The following is a 24,355-nucleotide window of genomic DNA, read 5'->3' as shown; positions in this document are numbered from 1 at the left end:
GTGTCCCTCAGGTAAAACGCCGCCGGGCAATATTTCAATTCAAAGCATTTGTGTTGACATTTTACCAACTTTAGTAACGGTCGGGCACTTCATTTTACTAGGTCGTGATTTCTACGTCTATTTCGTGCAGAAAGTTACCGAACATCAAACTAAGGTCAGTCGACCTTCTCTGTATTCTTAAATGGGTGATAAGGTTACAAACCACTTAAAAGTTTCAGACACCACACCAACGTTGGCTTCACGGTTATAGATATGTTATTGTGAAAAATGTATTGTTTTACTGTTTGTTGTTTAGGTTTTTGTAACACACCATAAATATCAAAATGATATTCCAGTTGCTTAATACCCATTATGTTGACCTTGCAGACAAAGACAATCCCCTGAAGAAGGGCAGTATTGCTTGAAATGCATTGGGAAGTCAAAAATGATTAATATGTAATATGATGAGAATATTACAAAAGGAAGAAATCATGAATATAAAAAACAAGAAAATTTGAAAATAAAAAGGAATGAAAGCATCTAAATGACTCGTGTTACTGATTAAGGAAAATTGAAAGGAGTGCGAGGCAGGGGTGATTCTTGAGGCACAGGAACCACAGGCAATACATGTTACCCATTACCCTATTGCTCAGTAGGGTTACCTACCTGCGCACCACGGAAAGTATTAAAACAAAGTGAAAATTCTAAACACACCACCTAACAAACTTGAGTGCTGAATCAAACTCCAATTGACTGATTTGCATATGGCCATGTCTGAACTGGGGTGGCAGAGTGGGCTAAAGAATGGTGATGGATTAAACCCAGATCTGTTGACTGGGTGTGAGTGTTTGATTGGTTCAGATGCTCCGTCCATCACCACCCCCTTTTGTACCGCTTTGTTCGACATAAGTTGGCAGGGTATGCTCAGACGTGAGTCCCTTGCTCACTTTGCCACTGGATTCAAGCAAGCCTGGCTGAAGACGGCTGAAATGCCAGAAACCAGTCCTAGGAAGCTTGTTTCCGGTCCAAGGAAGGCATGGCTTGGCAGTTCGGGCTGGACTGTTCCCATGAGGCACAGGGTCAGACTGATTTGCATATGGCCATGTCTGAACTGGGGTGGCAGAGTGGGCTAAAGAACAGTGATGGATTAAGCCCAGATCGGTTTACTAGGTATGAGTGTTTGATTGGTTCAGATGCTCCTGTCCATCACCACCCCCTTTTGTACTGCTTTGTTAGCCATAAAAGCAGGGTATGCTCAGACGTGAGTCTCTTGCTCACTTTGCCACTGGATTCAAGCAAGCCTGGCTGAAGACGACTGAAATGCCAGAAACCGGTCCTAGGAAGCTTGTTTCCGGTCCAAGGAAGTCATGGCTTGGCAGTTCGGGCTGGACTGTTCCCCTGAGGCACAGGGTCAGACTGATTTGCATATGGCCATGTCTGAACTGGAGTGGCAGAGTGGGCTAAAGAACGGTGGTGGATTAAACCCGGATCTGTTGACTTGGTGTGAGAGTTTGAATGGTTCAGATGCTCCGTCCATCACCACCCCCTTTTGTACCGCTTTGTTCGACATAAGTTGGCAGGGTATGCTCAGACGTAAGTCCCTTGCTCACTTTGCCACTGGATTCAAGCAAGCCTGGCTGAAGACGGCTGAAATTGTTGACCTCAGTTTCCTCAGGATCAGTATGTAGTTAAAAAAGGCCCCCTTCAGATCTATCCAAACCCAGATTGCTATTAAAGCCGTGGGCTAAAGACGGATCAGATGAGGGCTGCAGGAACAAACGGGAAGGAAAGGAAGGGGACAGCAGGGAGGGAGAGCTGTAAGACAAAGAACAAAGATAATGAAATCTGTTCTTATTCAAAGATACATAATCAAGGACGTGCATCTACTAGTTCCCTACCTGATAAATGAATAAAGGCTGCGATACTCAAAAGATACCTCTCGTCTTATGAGAACAGGCCTTGTCTGAATAACTGGGACCTCCCTTCTGTAATACACAATTTGAACCAAGGTATGAAATGTCATGCACCAACACTATCATATAACAAATGGAAATGAAGAACTGAAACACCACCTACCCTAAACTCCCTTTGTTCAGGTATTGAGTGGGGGTCTATGAACATGCCTTCTCAACAGCCATGTAGTAAACTAATAAAGGAAATGGGTTACGTCACCCTAATGATGTAAAGATCAACCAGTACCTTTGTAGTCTGGAGCCACACGAACCAGCCTCCAAAAGGTTGAAGAAATGCAGCCTTGGTTAACTCCACCAAGGCCTCTCCTCCTGAAGCAATACTGACGAATTAATCCTCTGCAATAGCCGATGAAAAAAGGCTCGCCAACAGAGGATTAAATAGAATTGGAAAAAACCCTTTCCACATTAGCCGATGCAATAAGGCTATCCAACGGAATAGGGTAACGATAATAGAAAGCTATAACAATTCCGTTTCCGCAAGAGCCGATGCAAGGAGGCTCGCCAACGGAAACGGAGAGACTAATGTCGCGCTGGCCCCTTCAATTCCTGTCCTCCGCATGAGCCGATGGTAAGGCTCGCCAACGGAGGTACAGTGAAAGCAGCGCACAAGATGAACTCTGGAGCGCCTTCCGCATGAGCCAAGGAAAAGGCTCGCCAACGGAAAGCCGAAGAACGCGCACACTGAATCTCAGTCTCTGGTGCTTCCCACCAGGATAGCAACACTCCAGCAAGTAGAACAGCAAAACGGACGGATCCACACGAAGAACACAAGATCGAAGCAGGTCACAACCCAGCCGGGTCACGAATCAGAATATCCGACACCGGAAACAGGAAGTTAAGGCCCTTTTATTCCCTCCTCCATGCCGCTAAGCATTCTGGACCCTGTAGTTGTTTGCTCTCCGTGTCAGTACAGTGAGGCGCGAGTCAGATCATAACAGTATATTCCCCCTCACCTAGAGCGCCGAACAGGACCTGGACTCAAAGGATGCAGGCGATGAAACTCGGCAACCAGCTGAGGGGCATGTACACCAGACGCCGGCTCCCAGGAATTCTCCTCTGGTCCGTATCCCTTCCATGCCACCAAATAACGCAACCCTCTACCATGCCACTTAGAGTCCAGGATACCACTCACTTCGTATTCCGCCCCATCGGAAAACACCAAAGGTGGAGGCAGACGTTGGACAATCCGCCCCGCCGGCTTCAGCAAAGAGACATGGAACACAGGGTGGATCCGGAGATGTTGAGGCAACCTCAATTTCATGGCCACAGGATTGATACATTTCACGATAGGGAAAGGTCCAATGTATCGAGGGTTGAACACGCTGTACTTCTTAAAACGAAAGTTCTTAGTTGACAGCCATACCCTGTCACCCATCTGATACATAGGGCCAGGACGTCGTTTCTTATCAGCTGAGGCCTTATACGCCACCTTCGAGGCCTTCAAAGTGTCCTGGACCTTGACAAGGACGTCTTTAATTTCACCAATCCTCCTAGCCGCTTCAGGGACCGAGGTTTCTTGAATGGGATGCAAGAATGGCATGAACCTAGGGTGGTGACCATACGTCCCATAAAAAGGGGACACCTTGATGGCCGAATGCGTGGCATTGTTGTACGCCACCTCAGCTAACCACAGATATTCCACCCAATTGTCTTTCCCTTGGGACACAAAACACCGCAGGTATTGTTTTAAGGACTGGTTGAGACGCTCAGTCTGTCCATCGGTTTGAGGGTGGAAGCTGGTTGACAGCGACGTTTCGATGTGCAAAGAGGAACACCAAGACTTCCAGAACATAGCTGTGAACTGGGAGCCACGGTCCGACACTATAACCGCAGGGAGACCATGTAAACGCACAATATTCACCATCAGCAAACGTGCCAACTGCCCAGCAGAAGGAACCTGCGGACAGGCGATAAAATGGCCCATCTTGGTCAAAAAGTCAATGACCACTAACACTGCAGTACATCCCTGGTCCCTGGGCAGACCCACCACAAAATCCAAGGAAATTCTTTCCCACGGAACTGACGGAGTGGGCATGGGACAAAGAAGACCAGCAGGACGCCTATGATCCGACTTTGCAGCAGCACACACAGCACACAACGAAATCCACTTCTTTACATCAGCCCGTACTGAAGGCCACCAGGATTTACGCGTGATCAGATCTAATGTTTTTTCTACCCCCATATGACCAGCACTTGGGGAAGTGTGACACCACAGGTACATTTGTTTGCGAAGGGGTTCTGTTGGGATCAACAAACGCCCCCGATTGACGGGGAATCCATCCCTCAATTGCCATTCCGGATGAGAGTGCAACCACTTCCGCCATTGTTCGGTGGAAACGCCTCTAAGTATACCCTGCAAAAAGTCATCAGGTTGGAGGGCACCAATCACCTGTGTAGGTTTCACAATGGAGGTATCATTCCCCGTTGTAGGCGTCTTCGAAGAAGACTGGCGAGTGAGTGCATCCGCTTTTCGATTATCCACCCCCGGGCGGAAGGTGATAACGAAATCGAATTCTGAAAAAAAAAGCATCCACCGAAGCTGTCTAGGGGACAAATGGCGTGCTGCTGACATAAATTGCAAGTTTCTATGATCTGAGTAGACAGTTATCTTATGCCTGGCCCCCATCAAAAAGTGTCGCCATTCCGTGAAAGCGATCTTTATCGCCAAGAGCTCCTTCTCCGCGATACAATAGTTCTTTTCAGCCTTATTAAGTTTCCGTGACATATATGCCACAGGGTGCATAATCCGAGTCAGCTCATTGCGTTGAGACAGGACTGCCCCTACTGCCACCTCTGAAGCATCTGCCTCAACGATAAACGGCAACTCAGGATTAGGGTGAACAAGCACCGGTGCTGACACAAACGCCTGCTTCAAGGTCTCAAAGGCGGCCTGAGCTTCAGAATCCCAATCAAAACTCTGATCCTTGTGCAACAATTTTGTGATGGGTGCTACTACTCGTGAAAACTGATCAATAAAGCGACGATAAAAGTTAGCGAAACCCAAAAAGCCCTGGATGTCCTTGACATTCTTTGGGACTGGCCAGTCTCGAACCGCCTGTATCTTGCGCTCAGCCATTTCCTGACCCTGAGGGCTAAGCATAACCCCCAGAAATTCTACGGTAGACACATGAAAGTCACATTTTGACAACTTACAGTATAAGCTGTGTTGTCGAAGGATGGACAGGACAGATTTCACATGACCTACGTGCAGGGCCTCAGACTCTGAATAGATCAGGATGTCATCGATATACACGATGACATATTGATCCATAATCTCCCGCAGCACATCATTAAGAAAAAACTGGAACGCGGCGGGAGCGTTGCATAGGCCAAACGGCATAACCAGGTATTCAAATAACCCATACCTGGTTTTAAATGCCGTTTTCCATTCGTCTCCCGACCTCATCCTGACTAAATGGTAGGCCCCTTTCAAGTCCAATTTAGTGAATATCTTTGCACGCTTCACTTGTTCCAACAGGACGTTGATCAAAGGCAATGGGTATCGGTTCTTGACCGTTATCTCGTTAAGCGCTCTGAAATCTACACACACCCTCAATTCCCCATTCGCCTTCGGAATAAAAAAAGAGGGGTGATGCAGCAGGGGACTTGGAAGGGCGGATGAACCCCAATTTCAACAATTTGTCCAAGTATTGTCTCAAATGGTTATTCTCAGGTTCAGTTAAAGCATACAGGCGTCCCGAAGGCACCACAGCCCCGGGCATTAAATCAATCTGGCAATCATACTGCCTATGGGGAGGGAGACCTTCCGCCAATACCTCATCAAAAACGTCTTGAAATTCGTTGTACATGTGTGGCAATACCACATCTTTTTCAGCAGCAGTTGCTACGCTATTCCCATTAGCTAGGGCCAAAGAGGGTCTCTGAGTACAACTAAAACAGTGCTCCCTACAGTACTGTGAGTTCATGGTTACGCTGTTAGTACCCCAGTGAACCTCAGGGTTATGCCTCTGCAACCAGGGTAATCCTATTATTACACCATACTGAGGGGCTTGTATGACACTGAAAGTGACCTTTTCGTTGTGATTCCCGTACCTCATCTCAGTTTCGGCAGTCTGATAACAAACAGGACCTAGATCTAGTTTTCTCCCATCCACAGCATATACCTCATCACTACGCTCCTTAGGAATCAGAGACATGCCCATCCTTTCCGCCTCAGCCTTATCTATGAACATCCCCGTGGCCCCTGAGTCCACCATAGCTCGTGTAGGGACTGGCACCTGACTGATCACCAATACTATGTTGATAAACAAATGTTGCGCACTTAACACCGGATTTACCATTGAAGGAATACAAATACGACTCCACGAACCTCCTTCTTGCTCCCTAGAGTCTATTCGTTTTCCGCCGGTTTCTCACTAGCAGCAGATACCCCTCTATTAGGACGAAATTTGGAGAATTTGGGCTTTATAGGACATTCTCTAACAAAGTGACCTTTTTTCCCGCAATACAAGCAGAGGCCATTCTTCCGTCTTTGCTCTTTTTCTGTGGGTGTAAGAGAGGCGCGTACTGCACCTATCTCCATGGGTTCAGAAGTGGGAGTGAGAGGACTATCCGGGGATTTAGTAGGGCCAGATACCGGGATGGTTCTGGACTTGGCCTTGGGATCACCTTTTCTATTCTTGAGACGGTGATCCAGACGTAACACCAGACTAATTAAGTCTTCGCAAGTCTTGGGCTGGGGATCAATCTGGGCTATGATGTCTTTCATGTCTTCTGTCAAACCCTGATGGAACAGGGACGCCAATTTCGCCTCTGGCCACTTGGTCTCGGTAACTAATCTCCTAAAGGAATTCAGATATGTTAAAATATCTTGATTTCCCTGCCGAAGCTCCAACAACTCCTTGTCGGCAGTATACGAGTCGGCTCTTCTATCGAAGACCTTGATAAACTCATCCCGGAATGCCTCCCAATCATGCATCAGAGGGTCATCCCTTTGGATCAGGGGAACCGCCCATTGTGCCGCATCCCCGGCTAAATAGGATATCACGAACGCTACTTTGTTTTGGTTTGTGGGAAAGGAGCGTGGTTTGCATGTAAAATGCATCAGTACTTGGGACAAAAACACTTGTACAGAACCAGCGTCTCCCTTAAAACGTTCAGGATTTGCAAGTGGGACACTTGTGGGAATTTCTAGTACCACTGGACTGGGCTGATTAGAACCAGAAGCCCCGGCATTAAAGGGGTTTTTCTGTATGGTGTCTAATCTATTACGCAACTCCGTGGCCTCTTGTCTAGAGGAAAGGAGTTCGGTCTGTACTACGACTAGAGCAGCCAATACGTCATCTAGGGTAGCCATGCCTACACACTGACCGGGAGGATATGTAACCGTGGGTCGGATATTCTGTTGACCTCAGTTTCCTCAGGATCAGTATGTAGTTAAAAAAGGCCCCCTTCAGATCTATCCAAACCCAGATTGCTATTAAAGCCGTGGGCTAAAGACGGATCAGATGAGGGCTGCAGGAACAAACGGGAAGGAAAGGAAGGGGACAGCAGGGAGGGAGAGCTGTAAGACAAAGAACAAAGATAATGAAATCTGTTCTTATTCAAAGATACATAATCAAGGACGTGCATCTACTAGTTCCCTACCTGATAAATGAATAAAGGCTGCGATACTCAAAAGATACCTCTCGTCTTATGAGAACAGGCCTTGTCTGAATAACTGGGACCTCCCTTCTGTAATACACAATTTGAACCAAGGTATGAAATGTCATGCACCAACACTATCATATAACAAATGGAAATGAAGAACTGAAACACCACCTACCCTAAACTCCCTTTGTTCAGGTATTGAGTGGGGGTCTATGAACATGCCTTCTCAACAGCCATGTAGTAAACTAATAAAGGAAATGGGTTACGTCACCCTAATGATGTAAAGATCAACCAGTACCTTTGTAGTCTGGAGCCACACAAACCAGCCTCCAAAAGGTTGAAGAAATGCAGCCTTGGTTAACTCCACCAAGGCCTCTCCTCCTGAAGCAATACTGACGAATTAATCCTCTGCAATAGCCGATGAAAAAAGGCTCGCCAACAGAGGATTAAATAGAATTGGAAAAAACCCTTTCCGCATTAGCCGATGCAATAAGGCTATCCAACGGAATAGGGTTACGATAATAGAAAGCTATAACAATTCCGTTTCCGCAAGAGCCGATGCAAGGAGGCTCGCCAACGGAAACGGAGAGACTAATGTCGCGCTGGCCCCTTCAATTCCTGTCCTCCGCATGAGCCGATGGTAAGGCTCGCCAACGGAGGTACAGTGAAAGCAGCGCACAAGATGAACTCTGGAGCGCCTTCCGCATGAGCCAAGGAAAAGGCTCGCCAACGGAAAGCCGAAGAACGCGCACACTGAATCTCAGTCTCTGGTGCTTCCCACCAGGATAGCAACACTCCAGCAAGTAGAACAGCAAAACGGACGGATCCACACGAAGAACACAAGATCGAAGCAGGTCACAACCCAGCCGGGTCACGAATCAGAATATCCGACACCGGAAACAGGAAGTTAAGGCCCTTTTATTCCCTCCTCCATGCCGCTAAGCATTCTGGACCCTGTAGTTGTTTGCTCTCCGTGTCAGTACAGTGAGGCGCGAGTCAGATCATAACAGAAATGCCAGAAATCGGTCCTAGGAAGCTTGTTTCCGGTCCAGGGAAGGCATGGCTTGAAAGTTCGGGCTGGACTGTTCCCATGAAGCACAGGGTCAGACTGATTTGCATATGGCCATGTCTGAACTGGGGTGGCAGAGTGGGCTAAAGAACGGTGATGGATTAAACCCAGATCTGTTGACTGGGTGTGAGTGTTTGATTGGTTCAGATGCTCCATCCATCACCACCCCCTTTTGTACCGGTGTGTAATGAGATCAGCTGGTTGACCTACCTCACTGGACAAGGGCGAGCTGGGTGATTGGAAGACTCCGACACCCCTCCGGGAGGGGGGGGGAGATGGTCTTCGCGATAGCATGCCTGTAATGGTTAAAATCTCGACAAATCTGTGTCATCGGAAGGTGATGGATTGGAACAGATGCCTCATCAACATGTTACTCAGTGTACTAGGAGTCCATCCGGAGGGAGGAGTGGGATGGACTCCGATATATGTTTAGCCTGTCTATGTCTTATAGGGATATATGGAATACATTACCTCTGCCAACTGCTGCCTATGTTTTCTTTTCTTTCTTATATTCTTGGTTATCTCTTTTGTGTGTCACTGCCAACTGTTTAACTTATCCTCGTCGTGCTTCCACATCCTGAGAATGCTACGCAAAATCTTCCGATGGATCCCCACCGAGACCAGGAAGACGGTCACCCAGGCCCTCGTCACCAGCCGTCTGGACTACGGCAACTCCCTCTACGCCGGAACCACCGCCAAACTCCAGAAGAGACTCCAGCGGATCCAGAACACCTCAGCACGACTTATCCTGGACATCCCCCGCCGCAGCCACATCTCCGGACACCTGAGAGACCTGCACTGGCTCCCGGTCAACAAGAGAATCACCTTCCGGCTCCTCACCCACGCACACAAAGCCCTACACAACCAAGGTCCAGGATACCTCAACAGCCGCCTCAACTTCTACGCTCCCACGCGCCAGCTTCGATCGACCAGCCACGCCCTCGCCGCCGTCCCCCGCATCCGAAGAGCCACCACAGGAGGAAGGTCCTTCTCCTACCTGGCCGCCAAGACTTGGAACTCCCTTCCGACCCACCTCCGCCTGACCCAGGACCACCTCGCCTTCAGGAAGCATCTCAAGACCTGGCTGTTCGAGCAGTAGCGGAGCCCCCCCCCCCCCCCAGCGCCTTGCGACCCTCCGGGTGAGTAGTGCGCTATACAAATGCTCTGATTGATTGATTGATTGATTGAACTTATCGAGGATGTACAGAGCTCCCAGTATTTTCAAATGTACTTCAGGAAGTCATTTGGGGTCCAAACCCCAGATTGTCCTGGGGACATCGTAGATGAAGGGAGGGTGCTAAAATCCACGAATTGTACTTTGTATTGACATCATTCATGCACAATGTGGTCACATGCAATAAAAATGTGTACTGACGGCTGTACACTCCGAAATAAAACAAATTGGAAAAAAACATAAATCAGAGCTGAAGCAGGGTCCAGTTTTACCATATACATGCCTTAGCCTATTCCTACCCACACCTGTCCACACCTGTAGCATGGGATCCCCATATGGCCTCACCAGCCAGCATGAAGGGATTTGTTAAATTGACCTAAGTATTGTAAGTCTTTTTTTCTGAACACAGTAGGCCCTGTACAGCAGGCCCGGTGCCTCTCTGACTATCAATCAATCAATCAATCGGGAAATTTATAAAGCGCACTAATCACCCGTGAGGGTCTCAAGGCACGGGGGGGGAGGGGTGCTGCTACTGCTCAAAAAGCCAGGTCTTGAGTAGCCTCCTGAAGGTCAGTAGGTCCTGGGTCAGAGGATGGGGAGGGTGTTCCAGGTCTTGGCGGCGGCGGTCTTGGCGGCGAGGTGGGAGAACGATCTGCTGCTGGTGGTCGCTCTTCGGATGAGGGGGACCGTGGCGAGGGCGAGGTCGGCAGAGCGGAGCTGGCGGTTCGGGGTGTAGATGTCGAGACGTCTGTTGAGGTATGTTGGTCCTGTGTTGTGGAGTGCCTTGTATGCGTGGGTGAGGAGCTTGAAGGTGATCCTCTTGTTGACGGGGAGCCAGTACAGGTCTCTCAGGAGGGGTGTGATGTGGCTGTGGCGGGGGAAGTCCAAGATCAGACGTGCAGAGGTGTTCTGTATGAGTTGTAGACGTTTCAGGAGTTTGGCCGAGGCTCCTGCGTAGAGGGCGTTTCCGTAGTCCAGCCTGCTGCTGACGAGGGCCTGGGTGACAGTTCTTCTTGTTTCAGTGGGGATCCACCTGTAGATCTTGCGGAGCATGCGGAGGGTGTTGAAGCAGGAGGATGAGATGGCGTTGACTTGCTTGGTCATGGAGAGTGTTGAGTCGAGGATGAACCCCAAGGTGCTTGCGTGGTCGGTGGATGTCGGTGCTGCTCCCAGTGCGGTCCGCCACCAGGAGTCGTCCCAGGCTGAGGGGGTGGGGCTGAGGATGAGGACCTAAGTTTTGTCCGAGTTCACCTTCAGACGGCTGTTCTTCATCCACTCTGCGACGGCTTTCATTCCTTCGTGGAGTTTGGTTTTGGCGGTGAGGGGGGCCTTGGTGAGGGAGAGGATCACCTGGGTGTCGTCGGCATAAGAGATGATGTTTAGGTCGTGCTGACGGGCGACGTGGGTGATGTGGACGATGTGGACTAAAATCATAAGACATCTCCTTCAGCGAAGCCCCAGCTCCCCCAATCCCCCACTTTCTCGTTGCATTCAACGTGCACTTCTGTTCTCACATCTATTGAAATATATCAAAGCCACAAGAACACAGAACATCTCAAGCTAAGAGAAACTATTATAAACTTATACAAATTTCCCTGTAGTGACGCAAATCCTGGTCGATAGATGTTCAATTTCATTATGATTCACGGTCAAACATCAAATTACCTTTTGGTAAACTTTTGCTATGTGGGTGTCATTTCTGTGTCCCTAATATTTTCGAGAAGTGACCAAAGTGTGTCATGGTCTGCGGACAAAGCACCTGTTGATGTCATGTGTCTGTGGGCACTAATTCTTCATTAAAAGAGTCTAAAGATCTGCTCCTCAGTCCACTCGATGAACTACCTCGCACAAATGACCCCTTGAGTCATGATGCATGTGTGGTTCCCCTCAGCCATCTATCTAGGATCCTTGCCTGAGGCTATAATGCTTATTGTATTTTGAAAATGTTTTCTTCTCTCCTCTGTATTACCATTGATTTAGAAATATATTTGCATTGCATGAGTTTGTTATACATTCCAGAAATGTGTCTTTAAATGCCCAGTCTTTGCTAAGACTCCCAGGCTCATAATTGAATTTTAAAGTGTTTCTTTACTCTTCTTGTTGAAGTGGTTTCATTGTAATAAAGTACAGGCAAACTCTTGATTCAGTTCCTACGCCACACATGTTTGTTTCCTCATTTTAGAGAGAGCATCCCTGAGCGCCCCGGCTCAAGTTAAGCTGCCCAAATCCCTCCCTCCAACAGAGCCTTTTAGTTCCACAGAGGGTAATATGTTGTACTTGGAGAGGACAACTCTTCAGGCTCCATAAATGTTTCGCTCATTCCCCTTTTGTGTTATATAGCTTCTTTCCTACCACCAATTCCTTTTGGTATGATCTCTTCCTTCAAGATCAAGATGGAACATTCAGCACTTTACAAAACTTCTACATAGACAAACTCCAATAAATCCTTTATTTTTTATTTTTTGTTTCATATTAAGCTGTCTTAACATCTGAAATAAATACTGGTAATTAAGTTATTTTTCCAGTGTTTCCACATATATCATGACTTATCCAAACTTATTTGTATTAATAGAGCCTATGGTCTGCAGTAAAAACAACATATACACATCTTGAGGGCTTATAACCTGCACTAGCTCTGAGCATTTCCCCAACCGAACACTGAAACCACATGTAATGCAGCATGACATAGACCTTGCCCCACCCAAGAAACATCTTCAGATGGGTGGTAACAAATGTAGTGCAAAGATTAGTTTTATGTTTTTAAAATTCTTGTTTTAGCTCCCAGCTTAACCTTGAGCTAATGTAAACAGTTTCTTTGACAGATGACTAGTTTAAGTCCAAAATAAGTAATATTTGGTTTGTTCTACAGTATTATGCATCTTTCCTCCATCATCTGATACACATTTTCAATCTCTATTGTAGAATGTCTCTGCTAATGCAGGTCCCTTTTGTCTCCAAAGCACTTACCGTCCAAGAGAACTTCATAGGCAATGAATGTCAAGAACATTTAGGCAGCCAAAGAGCTTTTTTAAAATACAACTAAAAACAGACTTTTGTAGGCAGTGAACAATGTGGTGGAAAATAGCGCATGACCTAAGTCTAAGAATGTTCATTAAAACATACACACTCTGAATGTGTACATGGAATATCAGTTAGCTGTTAGAGATATGTAAAGTCTACAGTGGAATACAGAATGTTACCTTTCTTGAACAATTCAGGGTGAGAGATAGTTCATGGAGCTCAGCTTCAGCTGACTTGCATATAGGGCAGCCATCTCCCTCCAAGGTCACACTGTTCACAAGGACAAAGCTGGGGGAAATGATCAATAAGACATATTCAATGGTTGTGGTCAAGCTTCAAAGTAATGTTTACATTCAGGCCACTTCCAGGATGGAGATGCAATCTTCAACAATTCTGGAAATCTTTACACAGTCACAAGGTTTTGAAAATGTGTTGAAACAAACCTATTCCAACAGTAATTGTTAGAACAAAATTGAGTTATTTAGATATGATTGGCAAATATAAATCCACATTTATTCATGTCATTACTCGTTACAATGTGATAATCATGTCTGCTTTTAAAATATTCTTGTTATTTTTTTATGAGTTGAATTCTCTGTTCCAGTGACTGTTTTAAGCAATGAGCAAGGTTTCATAGAAATTGATAACAATTGTTTTCTTATTGTTTGTTAAATAATGACCACAGTTTCGTAGATTGTAAGTAAGTGAAAGGGTGCAAAACCCATTTCTGCTAATTGTTTTGTCTGAAAGGTTCACCGATGAAAAGATAAATTGTGTAAACTAAGAACAGAGGGTGAAGAGAAAGAGAGGAACTTCGTGCTAGAGACTCACGAAAGGGGCCATACAGAACTGTATCACTTTCCTTTTCTAAAGGCTATTGGGAGGCACATTTAGCCAAAGCATTTAAGAACAGCACATGCTTCTTTTTGTTGAACAATGATCCTACTGTTCAGAGGAGGTATGTGGGCATGAATCATCTTTGAAACTCAAAGTAGGCTCCTTTCCTTTTGGTGCTAAATTTAGCTAGCTAGCAATAGAAGTGAGGCTTGGGTTGGAGATATTATTATAAAGACAACGTTATGCTATAATCAATATGTTACAATATTATCTGTTATTCACTATATTAGTAAATTAAACTGACACAATTTTGTGGATTTTTAGAATAGTTACTCTTCATATTTTATGCACTAGGAAAGGATTTTGATTTTAAAAATAAATCTTTAAAATATATCCTTGATTGGTTTCCTATGGTTATCGAGAGTGCCTACGTTGACAAAAGCAGGTTTGAGTTCCACTAATTATTGCTATATCTCATAGGTTTGAGCATTACTCGAAACGCACCTCACTCAGGTAGTGCTTAAGTGGTAGAGGAGTGGTTTCAGTTCAACGGGCTTTCTGTCTCGGGATGGCACACTGACAAGATCCTAAGTGCTAGAGGGCCCAGTAAGTCTATTTCTAGGCAGTGTGCTGGAAAGTTCAGAAATTGTATCAAATCTGTGCATATTGCTTCATACCCCTATGCCTGATATTGTAACTATGTATTCGGTAGAAAAGGTGCTATTTAAAAATCATAATATTGCTCTATTCCTTGCAAATCACATTTACCACTGGTTTATACAACCATTCTGACAACTTTGGTCTAATTTCCCACCTCATTATTAAGTACAATCTTGCCGATAGAGACGCTTAGTTTATAAACACAATGTCTAAAATAATGTATTAACATGTTAGGATTTTAGCTTACTTCACTGTCAACACTTGGGAATAGTTTACTAACTACAGATTACTATGATAATGGTTAAGGTTCAGCCCAAATCAGACATCCCATTTAACAGATTTCAGATGTTTCTGATTACACTGAGCATCTGAATGTAGCGTGGCTCTACACTGCAGGTCTTGTTTCTGGAAGGTCCCCAACATTGAGGTGCACTAATTAAATTAGTGTGAATTGCTTTAGTCAGGAACAGTAATGGGCCCTTGAAAGACTGTAATTATAGGGCAACATACTGGAAATAAAGAACCCGATTTAGACTTTGGGGAATGGGATACTCTGTTGCAAATGTGACGGATATACCGTTCACCGCATTACAAATGACCGAGCATATAGTATCATTTTAAACGGTAGACAGGATATTCATTACGTTTGTGATGGAGTATCCAATCTGCCAAAGTATATTTCAGGCCCAAAGGCCTTCATTCTAATTTTTTTACGTCCTTCCTCATATCTCTGCGAGGAAGCCATTAGTTTTGTTCTATATGAGCCAGAAGGAGTGTAGCAGTTTAATCTTCCAATGTCCAGCCATTCAGATCATTTAGCACCTTTTTTCACATTTCATTACTCTTGGGATAGTTAACACTGCCGAGACTCGCATGAAACTTGAAAAGAACTGTTTCAGCTTTCAATTCAGGAGTATCAATAACTTTAAGGAACTATAATTCTGGACATGCTCGCTTATTGGAAGTAACCAGCGTTTTCTTGTGTGAAATGTTAAAACAATTCTTTGTGCAAGTCAAACTAAGAATTGTTGACCAACCTTTTTCCTTCCAGGTCTCCTTCGCTGCAGTACCCACCTCAACTTCCCTTCCTCCAGTTTGGTCACATCGATACTATACTGACATATAGCACTATAAGTCGGTGCTGCCAAAAGGAGGGTATCTTGAGAGCATCGCTTCCGAGGAACCAGGCCTGACAATGTGAGAGAGTCCAACAGTATCTGACTGTGAATTCCAAATAATTTGGGAATGGCATACAACATATTAGTTGGCCCTAAGTATGTTTTATGTCATTAAGTTGAATTACAAGTTGCAACTCAAAGTAGTAGTATGGTTAAAGGTGCAGAGGGGAGGTCTTCTTTGTTGACTCTAAGAGATACTTGCCAAATGTTCCTTTCCTTCCAGTGATCCACAGTGATCCGAAAGCTCATCCCTTGTCAGGTATAACGACTTATTCACACTGTTCTAGTCTTGCATACCTTGATTGTAATCCGACCTCCTACCCATTGCTGGCATTAAGATCATTTGCCTTTCTGCAGGATCCACATCTCCAGGCTCCAGATGGTCATATCTTCCCTGCTAAAGTCATCAAGCTTAGGAGCCTGATGACTTTGTTTCATAAAAAGGGAAGATTTAGAAGTTATCAAGACCAACAGGAGGCTACCCAAACAATTTACTTTGATTCTACTACTCTATGTCTGAAAATAAGTTCCCATTCTATCTTTTGCGGTGGCTCTCATATTTTATAACTTACTCCAAGAATGTTTAGAACTTGAACTGCCTGAATGTAAGTTCTATTTGGCAAATGTTCGTGACTACAATAAAACTACTGATGAAGTAATCTCAAGCTGCAAGAGATTTCATGGAAGTAAGCTACATAATACATTTTCAAACTACGGTCTCATGTAAATTGAATATTTCTGACTTGAGAATCCGCATGCCTCATTCCCTTCTTCACAGATAGCCTGAGTCAGTGAGCTACAGGTTAATTCTGCTCATGAAATTAAATTTAACATAAAAGGCATTTTTGGCTTGCCACATCAAACAGGAGATGGCTCTTTTCCAAAGTCAAGGACTTCCACCCAGTACCCTGAACTGTGCCAATTGTTTGCCCAGTTGCACAACTCACTTGGCAGTCATTTCAGGGAGAGTACTCTGACCTTGGTGTTTTTGAATTTGATTTTCTAGAACGGATGGGCTTGCTCTTCTTCGGTGTGATGGATGTACCTGGTTCCTTCACTGTTGAAAACTGTGCCTAGGAATGTATGGTGTGTGATGACTGCAGGGGCAATTTGCCTTGTATCAGGTTAAAGACCAGCCTGGTGAATAGAATTATGCAGGATATTATTGACTTTTTTGTGGTTTGCATAGAAAAGCCCTGGCTTTTCACTCACTGAGGTAAGGGTATATCATCCAAGGGGCACAAATGTGTCAATACTGGTGACATATACTTTGTGAATATCCTCAGGGCTGTTCTGAGGCCAAATTGGAGCACTTTGAATTTGAATAGTGACGAGCCACATTAAATCTTAACAATTTCCGATGTCTCAAGTGAATGGGAATTTGGAAATAGAAATCTTGGGAGTTCTAAGAAGTCACAAGTTCTCTATATCAAAAGCTGTAATGCCTCCTCTAGAGTGACCATGCGGAACAATGACTTTCACAGGGCAATACTGAATTGATATCTATCTAGAACTGTTCTCCATTCTCCTAAATTATTCTTTTTGATATATGTTGTTACAAGTATCTGTAAAGGGCGCTATCACCTATGAGGGTATCCTCACACTGATATGGGTTTTCTGGACTGGCCGTATAGAATCTTTTCATAGCATAAGGATTTGAGTCTTCAGTAGATGAAGATGTTTGAGCCACAAGTCAGTGTTATTGGAGGAGCTGAACAAATATCAGAGTGTGTCCAAAATGGATTAGGTATAATACCCAATTGTCCAATGTGATTTGCACTCACTCCTGCCAGAAAGCAGAGCTTCTCACACCCATAGGGCCATGTTCCAAGCAATGATAATTGTGTTAGTTAGTGCCTTAGAGCGGTCAGTGAAGATAGCCTGTCCTCTGTGACTTCATCTCACTTCCTACTCTTCCATGTATAGATTGTGGCTTGTTTTAGCATGCTCCTAGCAGTGCTCTGTGTTCTTGGTTTACTGTGGACCATAAAAATACCAACAGTATGATTGTTATTGCAGCTGATAAGGATAGCTATAAATCTGCAACCCTCTACAATATGCCTGGCGTCTTGCCCTAGCCTCTTGAAAGGGTTGTAAACGCCACTGTTGTAAAGCTCTGAAGAATCAATCTGTATCCTTTTCTGTTTTATTGCTTTAGAGGGCAACATCAATGTGCTTTCAAACAATCAAAAGGCATATCTAGTTTGCGTCTTTGGACTTCTAGTCAACGTTATGTTGCTCTAATCCAGCTTAATCTACGTAACATATAGACCCTGCAAGAGCTTGGAATTCCAAGATTTGCCACAGCATTCATGCTCCTGATACTGGGCAGTAGAGATATCTTAAGGAAGCTATTGTAAAGGTCTTCGAAGCAGCAGAAGGATGTAAATTATTGGAGGAGATTTCAGTGTGGTGGTGGGTAAAGTCGAAGATAGATCCTACAAGAAAGTGGGGCAGACAAGCTTATTTATTAAAGAAAGGGAGGGGAGGAGCTTGGCGGGCATCAGTGATGGCCGCGTGAGCACAGCGCTCTCCGGACCCCCGCCACTCCCGGCATGATATCCTGACCATATCCTGATTCTTTGCGAGGATTTGTGTAGAGGACACTGGGCTGATCTTCCTGGGACTTTTGGAATTTGATTTGGACCCGGGACGCCGAAGATACGACGGCTTGAACTTTCGGGGTCCGCCCTTGAGGTGCGCCCGGGACTGGGTGCGGCGTTGTGGCCGTCTTGGAGTTGAACAACAGCGGCAGGGGGATTGGACTTGTGCGTCCCCCTCTTAAGTTTCGGTTTCGATTCTGCCTCTGACTGAGACATCTGGCAGAAGAGTCCGGCCTTTGCTGGGTCCGGCGCACGAGACGGCTGTCGGGCCTTTGGCTTGCTTATTCTCCTTCCAGGCTAGTTCACTCCTAGTGGTACCCTCGTCGCTGCCTTTTGGTCCCGACGCCCTACTTTCCTGCGGCCATTTTCATTGGGTCGAGTGAGTCTCCTGGTGACGCGGCCTCCGACATGGCGGGCAGGGGGGACCGAGAGGCCCGAAAGACCAAGACGCCCCTGCGTGGGGGCCCGGTCCAGTCTAACGTTATGGACCGTTACACCCATACGAAGGGGTCCCCTGGAGCCGCCCTGCCTGGTCCAAGTGCGGTTGACCACATCGTGGACGCGTCAACGGAGCCGTCCTTGCAGGACATCATGGGCGCCATTTCTGGCATGAAGGAAACAATAGGCCAACAGTATGAAGCTCTGGCCCACAAAATCGACACCGTGGCCATTGAAGTGAACTTGATTCGGGCCGACCTATCTAAAACCAATGAGAAGGTGAAGTCATTGGATCTCAAGTCATCCAGCCTCACGGCAGACGTCTCGGAGATACAGACGGAGATTGGCAATCTCCGTAAGGTGAACGATTTCATGACCCGGCGCTTGGAGGACTTTGAGAACAGGGCTCGTCGCTGTAATGTGCGTGTGGTTGGCGTTCCGGAGAATCCAGACCCGCACTCTGTTGATCTCCTGGTCGAGGACCTGATCCGGAACTACCTCTCTCCGTCTGGGTTGAGTAAATTTTTCGCAGTGGAACGTGCCCATCGTGTTCCGGGAGGCCAGGGTAAGCCGGGCGCCCCGCCGAGGCCTATTGTTGCAAAACTCTTCCACTATAGAGATCGGGACGCTATCCTGCAGGCATCACGCGTGAAGGGCCCGGTGGCCTTTGAGAATGCCACGGTGAACTTTTACCCGGACTTTTCTCAACAGGTTCAGAAACAGCGTATGGGTTTCCGTGGAGTCAAGAAGCGCCTCCGAGACATGGGATTGCGATATGCTATGCTTTTTCCGACCAGGCTGCGAGTTGAGTACAATGACCGAACCTTTTTCTTTGATCGGCCTGATTCAGTGAATGACTGGTTGGACTCTCTGCCGGACCGACCTCCTGTGACTGAGCCCGCCGACCACCCGGGTGGTGCTGAGGGTGGTGCAGAGAGCTGAACTATTTGTCTATGCCCGGGTCTTCGTGTAGAGTAACTTCTTCTGGGATTTTATGCCTAAGTGCCTCTACTGTCTGTGTGTTCTCCTCGTTAGTTGTCTTGCTCGGGGTGGCGGGTGGGTCAGGGCCTTTCCTCCTCCGGGGTCTTTTTGTAGAATGGGGGTTCTTGGGCGACAGGCACACTGCATGTTGGGGTGGCTTTTTAGCTTCTTGCAGGGGTGCAGGGTGGGGGGTGTTTCCTTGATCGTTGGGGGGTGGGTGGAAGGGATGTTTGATGTTTGTGTTTTGTTTTATCAAGGCGATTTTATCTTGCTAATGATGTTTTTGATGTCATGCTCATTGAGGGGGGGTTTCGGCGTTGCTGTGTGGGATGGGGGGTAGCGGGTTGAGGTTTATTTCGTGGAATGTCAATGGTCTGGGGGATCGTATTAAGCGAGGTGTGGTCTTGCGATGTCTACGACGTTTGTCTCCAGATATTGTTTTTCTACAGGAGACTCATTTGGTGGGCAATACATGTCGTGCAATGAATAGGTGGGGCTATCGCCTCGCTGCACATTCGGGGTTTACCACGGGTTCCAGGGGGGTGGGTATCCTTGTTCGGGCTTCGCTCCCCCTGGCTATTGATGATGTGATCCTTGATGATCGGGGGCGTTACGCCGTCCTCGTGGGACGCTATGAGGGTCGGACCCTTTCCCTGTTTGCCGTCTATGTGCCCCCCGGTCTACAGACCTCTACTTTTTCCGATTTGGGCCGGGTGTTGTTGAACCTCCCTGATAGTACTCTTTTTATAGCGGGGGACTTTAATTCAGTATTCTCCGGTCTACACGATCGTCACCCCCCTAGGGATACTCCTTCGGCCCAACAGTGGCTGGGTGGGTTTCTGGATACGTTTGGCTTGGTGGATTGTTGGAGGCTTATGCATCCTACTCAGCTTCAATACACTTTTCATTCTGGGGCCCATGGGAGTTTGTCTAGACTGGATTATTTCCTGATGCCTGCGGCGCAGTCGCCGGCGGTTCGCGAGATTAGACACCTCCCCCGGGGCATCTCTGATCATTCACCGCTCTGGCTTTGTTTTGAGGTGGGGGTGGAGGCGGCGGGCCGTGTGGCTCCTATTAACCCATGGTACCTCACCTCCCCCGAGACCCGCGGTCTCTTGATTAAGTCTTTGGACAATTATTTCCTAGACAACAAGGGGTCCGTCTCTTCGGCGGTATCCCTGTGGGAGGCCTTTAAGACAGTGATTCGCGGGCAGGCCCTTTCCCTTATTGCTGAATCTAAAAAGGCGAGGAATCGGGAGGTGGTGGACCTTGAGAGGGAGATTGCAGAGATAGAGGCTGACCTGGAGTCGAATGTCACACCTGGTAAACTCCACGCCCTGGGTCTGAAACAATTTGCCTATAGGTCTTTGGTTACAGATGCGGCTAAATTGATGTTTCGGGAGCAACAGGGTCGTTTGTATGATGTGGGGGACAAAGCGGGTAAATTGCTGGCATGGCTGGATAAGAAGGAGAGGGCGAATCGTGTGGTGCCTGTGATTCAGACTTTGAATGGTGTGAGAGTGACTGACCCGGTTGGAATAGTTGAATGTTTTGCGGACTATTTTCGTGTGGTTTCTTCCCCTGTGTCTGCACGGGATGTTGATGACTCTCGCCTTTTGTTGCGTGATATAGCTCTGCCCAGTGTTTCCGATTTAGACCGAGTTTCTTTGGAGTCCCCTTTCACTACGGACGAGATAGCGACGGCTATTCGCTCACTCCGTTCAGGCAAAGCTTTGGGCCCGAATGGATTGCCTATTGAATTGTACAAGCTAAGTCCTGATAAGCTGGCGCCCTATCTTCGCACTATGTTTTTGGAATCCCGGGAGCGGGGTATTCTCCCATATGATCAGTGTCTGGCTACGATTGTTGTTATTCCCAAAGAAGGTAAACCTCGGGACCTTTGTTCGTCTTATAGGCCCATTTCCCTGTTGAATGTTGAACCCAAGGTTCTGGCTAAGCTTCTGGCTACCCGCCTCTTGACGGTCATTGGTGGCTTGGTTCATCCGGATCAATCCGGATTTATCCCGCATCGCAACATGGCTCTTAACCTACGTCGTCTCCACGGAGCCGTTGCGAGGGCGGGGCTTCTGACGGAGCCGGCCATTTTGGCTTCGTTGGACGCCTCGATGGCCTTTGATACGGTGGAGTGGCCCTATCTTTGGGCTGCTCTTGAGAAATTTGGTTTCGGACCTGAGTTTATTGGTTGGGTGAAGTTGTTATACGCCGAACCCTTGGCACAGGTGGTGGTAAATGGTCGGGTTTCTGTCCCCTTCTGCCTTGGTAGAGGGACCTGTCAGGGATGCCCCTTGTCTCCGTTGCTTTTCGCGCTCGCCCTGGAACCGTTAGCAGCGTGGCTTCGATGGGAACCTTCACTCAAAGGGATCCGTTGGTCACCGGATTTTGAAGACCGCGTCTCGCTTTACGCGGATGACATTCTTCTGTATCTTACTTCCCCGCGTAAATCTTTAAATGTATTATTTGACGTTCTTACTTCGTTTGGTGCTAACTCAGGTCTGGCTATTAATTGGGCTAAGTCTTGTGTGTATGTTCTTTCAGGTGTGTTGCCCCCCTTGCCAGACAGATTTCCTATCCAGGTTGTCCAATCTGGCTTCAAGTATTTGGGGATCTTTATTTCACTGGACTCTTCACTCCGGTTCGAGCGTAATCTCCTCCCCCCGCTTCTTAGACTGCGACTGGACGTGGCCCGCTGGCGTAAGCTACCCTTGTCTCCTCTGGGCAGGGCTGCCCTTTTTAAAATGATGTCTTTGCCACGATTCCTATACGCACTTCAAAACTCTTTTGACGACGTTCCCGCTACCTATTTCCGAGAGATCGAGAGTCTTCAAAGACAACTGATCTGGGACGGGCGTCCACGTATTGCCCTGGCGAAACTTACCATCCCTTGGTACGACGGGGGCATGGCGCTCCCCGATATCAAGAGATATTATTGGGCCACCCAGCTGTCTGCCATTAACCACGCAATGTATTCCCCAGGTCGCGATCCGGCCTTTGAGATGGATAAACTCCAGCCGCCGGGAGGGGATTTTAATAGAGCGCTTTATTCCAGATCGGCCGGGCGCCATCTTACGGGCCCGTCCAGGATCGCAGTCAATGTGTGGCGCGCCGCGAATGTGAGTTTGGGATGGGAGAATCGACTGACAATGGCGACTCCGCTTTATGCTTCCGAACGTTTGGGCTGTCTCTGGTCCTCTAAGGGCTTTGACCGCTGGGATATGATTGGGATATGTAAAGTGGGTGATGTCTGTGTGGAGGGTGGAGTGAAGTCTTTCCAGGCCCTTAAGGCCGAGTATGACTTGAGTGACAGAGTTTTTTCGGTATCTGCAGGTCCGGCATGCCCTGGCCTCAGTTCTGACTCCTGATGTGCCACTGCCCGAGTCCTCCCCCCTTGAGGACCGCATTCTGGATGGACACCTGCCCGATAGCACTATCTCCCTGATTTACAGGAAACTGATTAATAATCGCGCTGATTTACTGGTCCGACTTAGGGAGGTTTGGGTCGGGGACGGGTTGGACTTAGATGACGAGGATTGGCAGTCGGCACTCTCTTCTCCGAAAGAGGTCGCCATCCCAGCCCGTCTTCGCTTGGTTCAACTTAAGATCCTCCACCGGGTGTATGTAACTGGTCCGCGTCTGGTAGCAATGGGGTTTTTCCCCGGATGGTTTATGCAAACGTGGTTGTGGGATGAGTGCTACATTTCTGCATATTCTTTGGGAGTGCCCAGTGGTGGCAGCCTATTGGACTGATGTGCTTGCGGTGATGACTGCTGTGACTGGTATTGCCCTGCGGCCTGAGGCCCGACGATGCCTGTTGAATGTGTGGGAACCCACCGACTGTTCTGTGGCTCAGACCCGATGGGCGACCTTGGGATACATGGTCGCGAAACGGGACATTGCGCAACTCTGGGGCGCTTCCAGACCTCCCGAGGTCTCGGTGTGGGAAGATAACATGGACTGGTCCATGTTTCGAGAAAAGACCGTCTATGTGGCTAGGGGCAGACCCAGGGCGTGGACGAAGATTTGGAGTCAGTGGAACGAATATCGTGGTGACATCTGTACCCCTCCCTTGGTTGACACTCCCGATGTTACCCTATCTCCCTAGGCTGGCGTTCCCGAAATTTTCATATTGTTCCAAGATTTTCCTGTCCTCCCCGCTGTCCCCCCCCCGGCCTTGCCGAGTCCCATTGACTGTGCTTTCGTCTTCCTGATTAGTGGCTTTCCCCTCCGCCTTCTGGGCTGACTTTGATTATTGTGCATTCGCCTTGTTTAGAGTTAGTTGTTTCTATGTTTGAAAAAACAAAATTTTTTATGTCCTGTCCTATGGTTTGAGCAATACTTGATATCTGATTTGTGCCTGGCCACGGAAGTGTTCGTTTGCTTCTTATGTTGTGCGTTGCTATTAGCGGCCAGCCCGTGTGGTTGTAGGCCCATCTTTGTACTTTTTATTTTAATTGCTCAATAAAAGGTTTTTTTTTAAAAAAAAAAAAAAGAAAGGAATCCACACTCCGCTATCTTCCTTAAGATATCGTTACTGCCCAGTATTTGGAGCATGAATGCTGGCTATACTAATCGAAACAAGCCTATCCTAAGCAGCATAATCACTAACCTATCTATTTTTTCCTGAATTACTTATTACCTTGCATGGGGAGACATGGGCAATGGCTATAGTCACATGCTCTATTTTATGTTGTCCAGAAGAGAAATATTGTATGGGTGAAACAATCTGGATTTGAGATGGTACTAGACATTTTAAAAAAAACACATCGCTTGAATAGTACATCTCTCCTTAAATTATGTTACATGTTAAGCATAGT

At 47.0% G+C, this 24,355-nt stretch overlaps 1 protein-coding gene across 3 annotated transcripts in view; it reads right to left on the bottom strand.

Annotated features, from left to right (window-relative positions):
• The window catches only part of MPPE1 (metallophosphoesterase 1), a 766,027-nt gene that overhangs the window by 176,306 nt on the left and 565,366 nt on the right, over window positions 1–24,355 (bottom strand). For all 3 annotated transcript variants that reach the window (XM_078687603.1, XM_078687605.1, XM_078687604.1), the window contains one exon: window positions 13,006–13,114. In XM_078687603.1, the coding sequence (XP_078543729.1) occupies window positions 13,006–13,114 (109 nt within the window). The remainder of the gene's footprint in view (window positions 1–13,005; window positions 13,115–24,355) is intronic.

Source organism: Lissotriton helveticus, chromosome 4_1 (genome assembly GCF_964261635.1).
Source record: "Lissotriton helveticus chromosome 4_1, aLisHel1.1, whole genome shotgun sequence".
In the NCBI taxonomy this organism is placed as follows: domain Eukaryota; kingdom Metazoa; phylum Chordata; class Amphibia; order Caudata; family Salamandridae; genus Lissotriton; species Lissotriton helveticus.
Note: the sequence above shows the minus strand (reverse complement) of the source record. Positions and strands in the feature narration are given on the sequence as shown.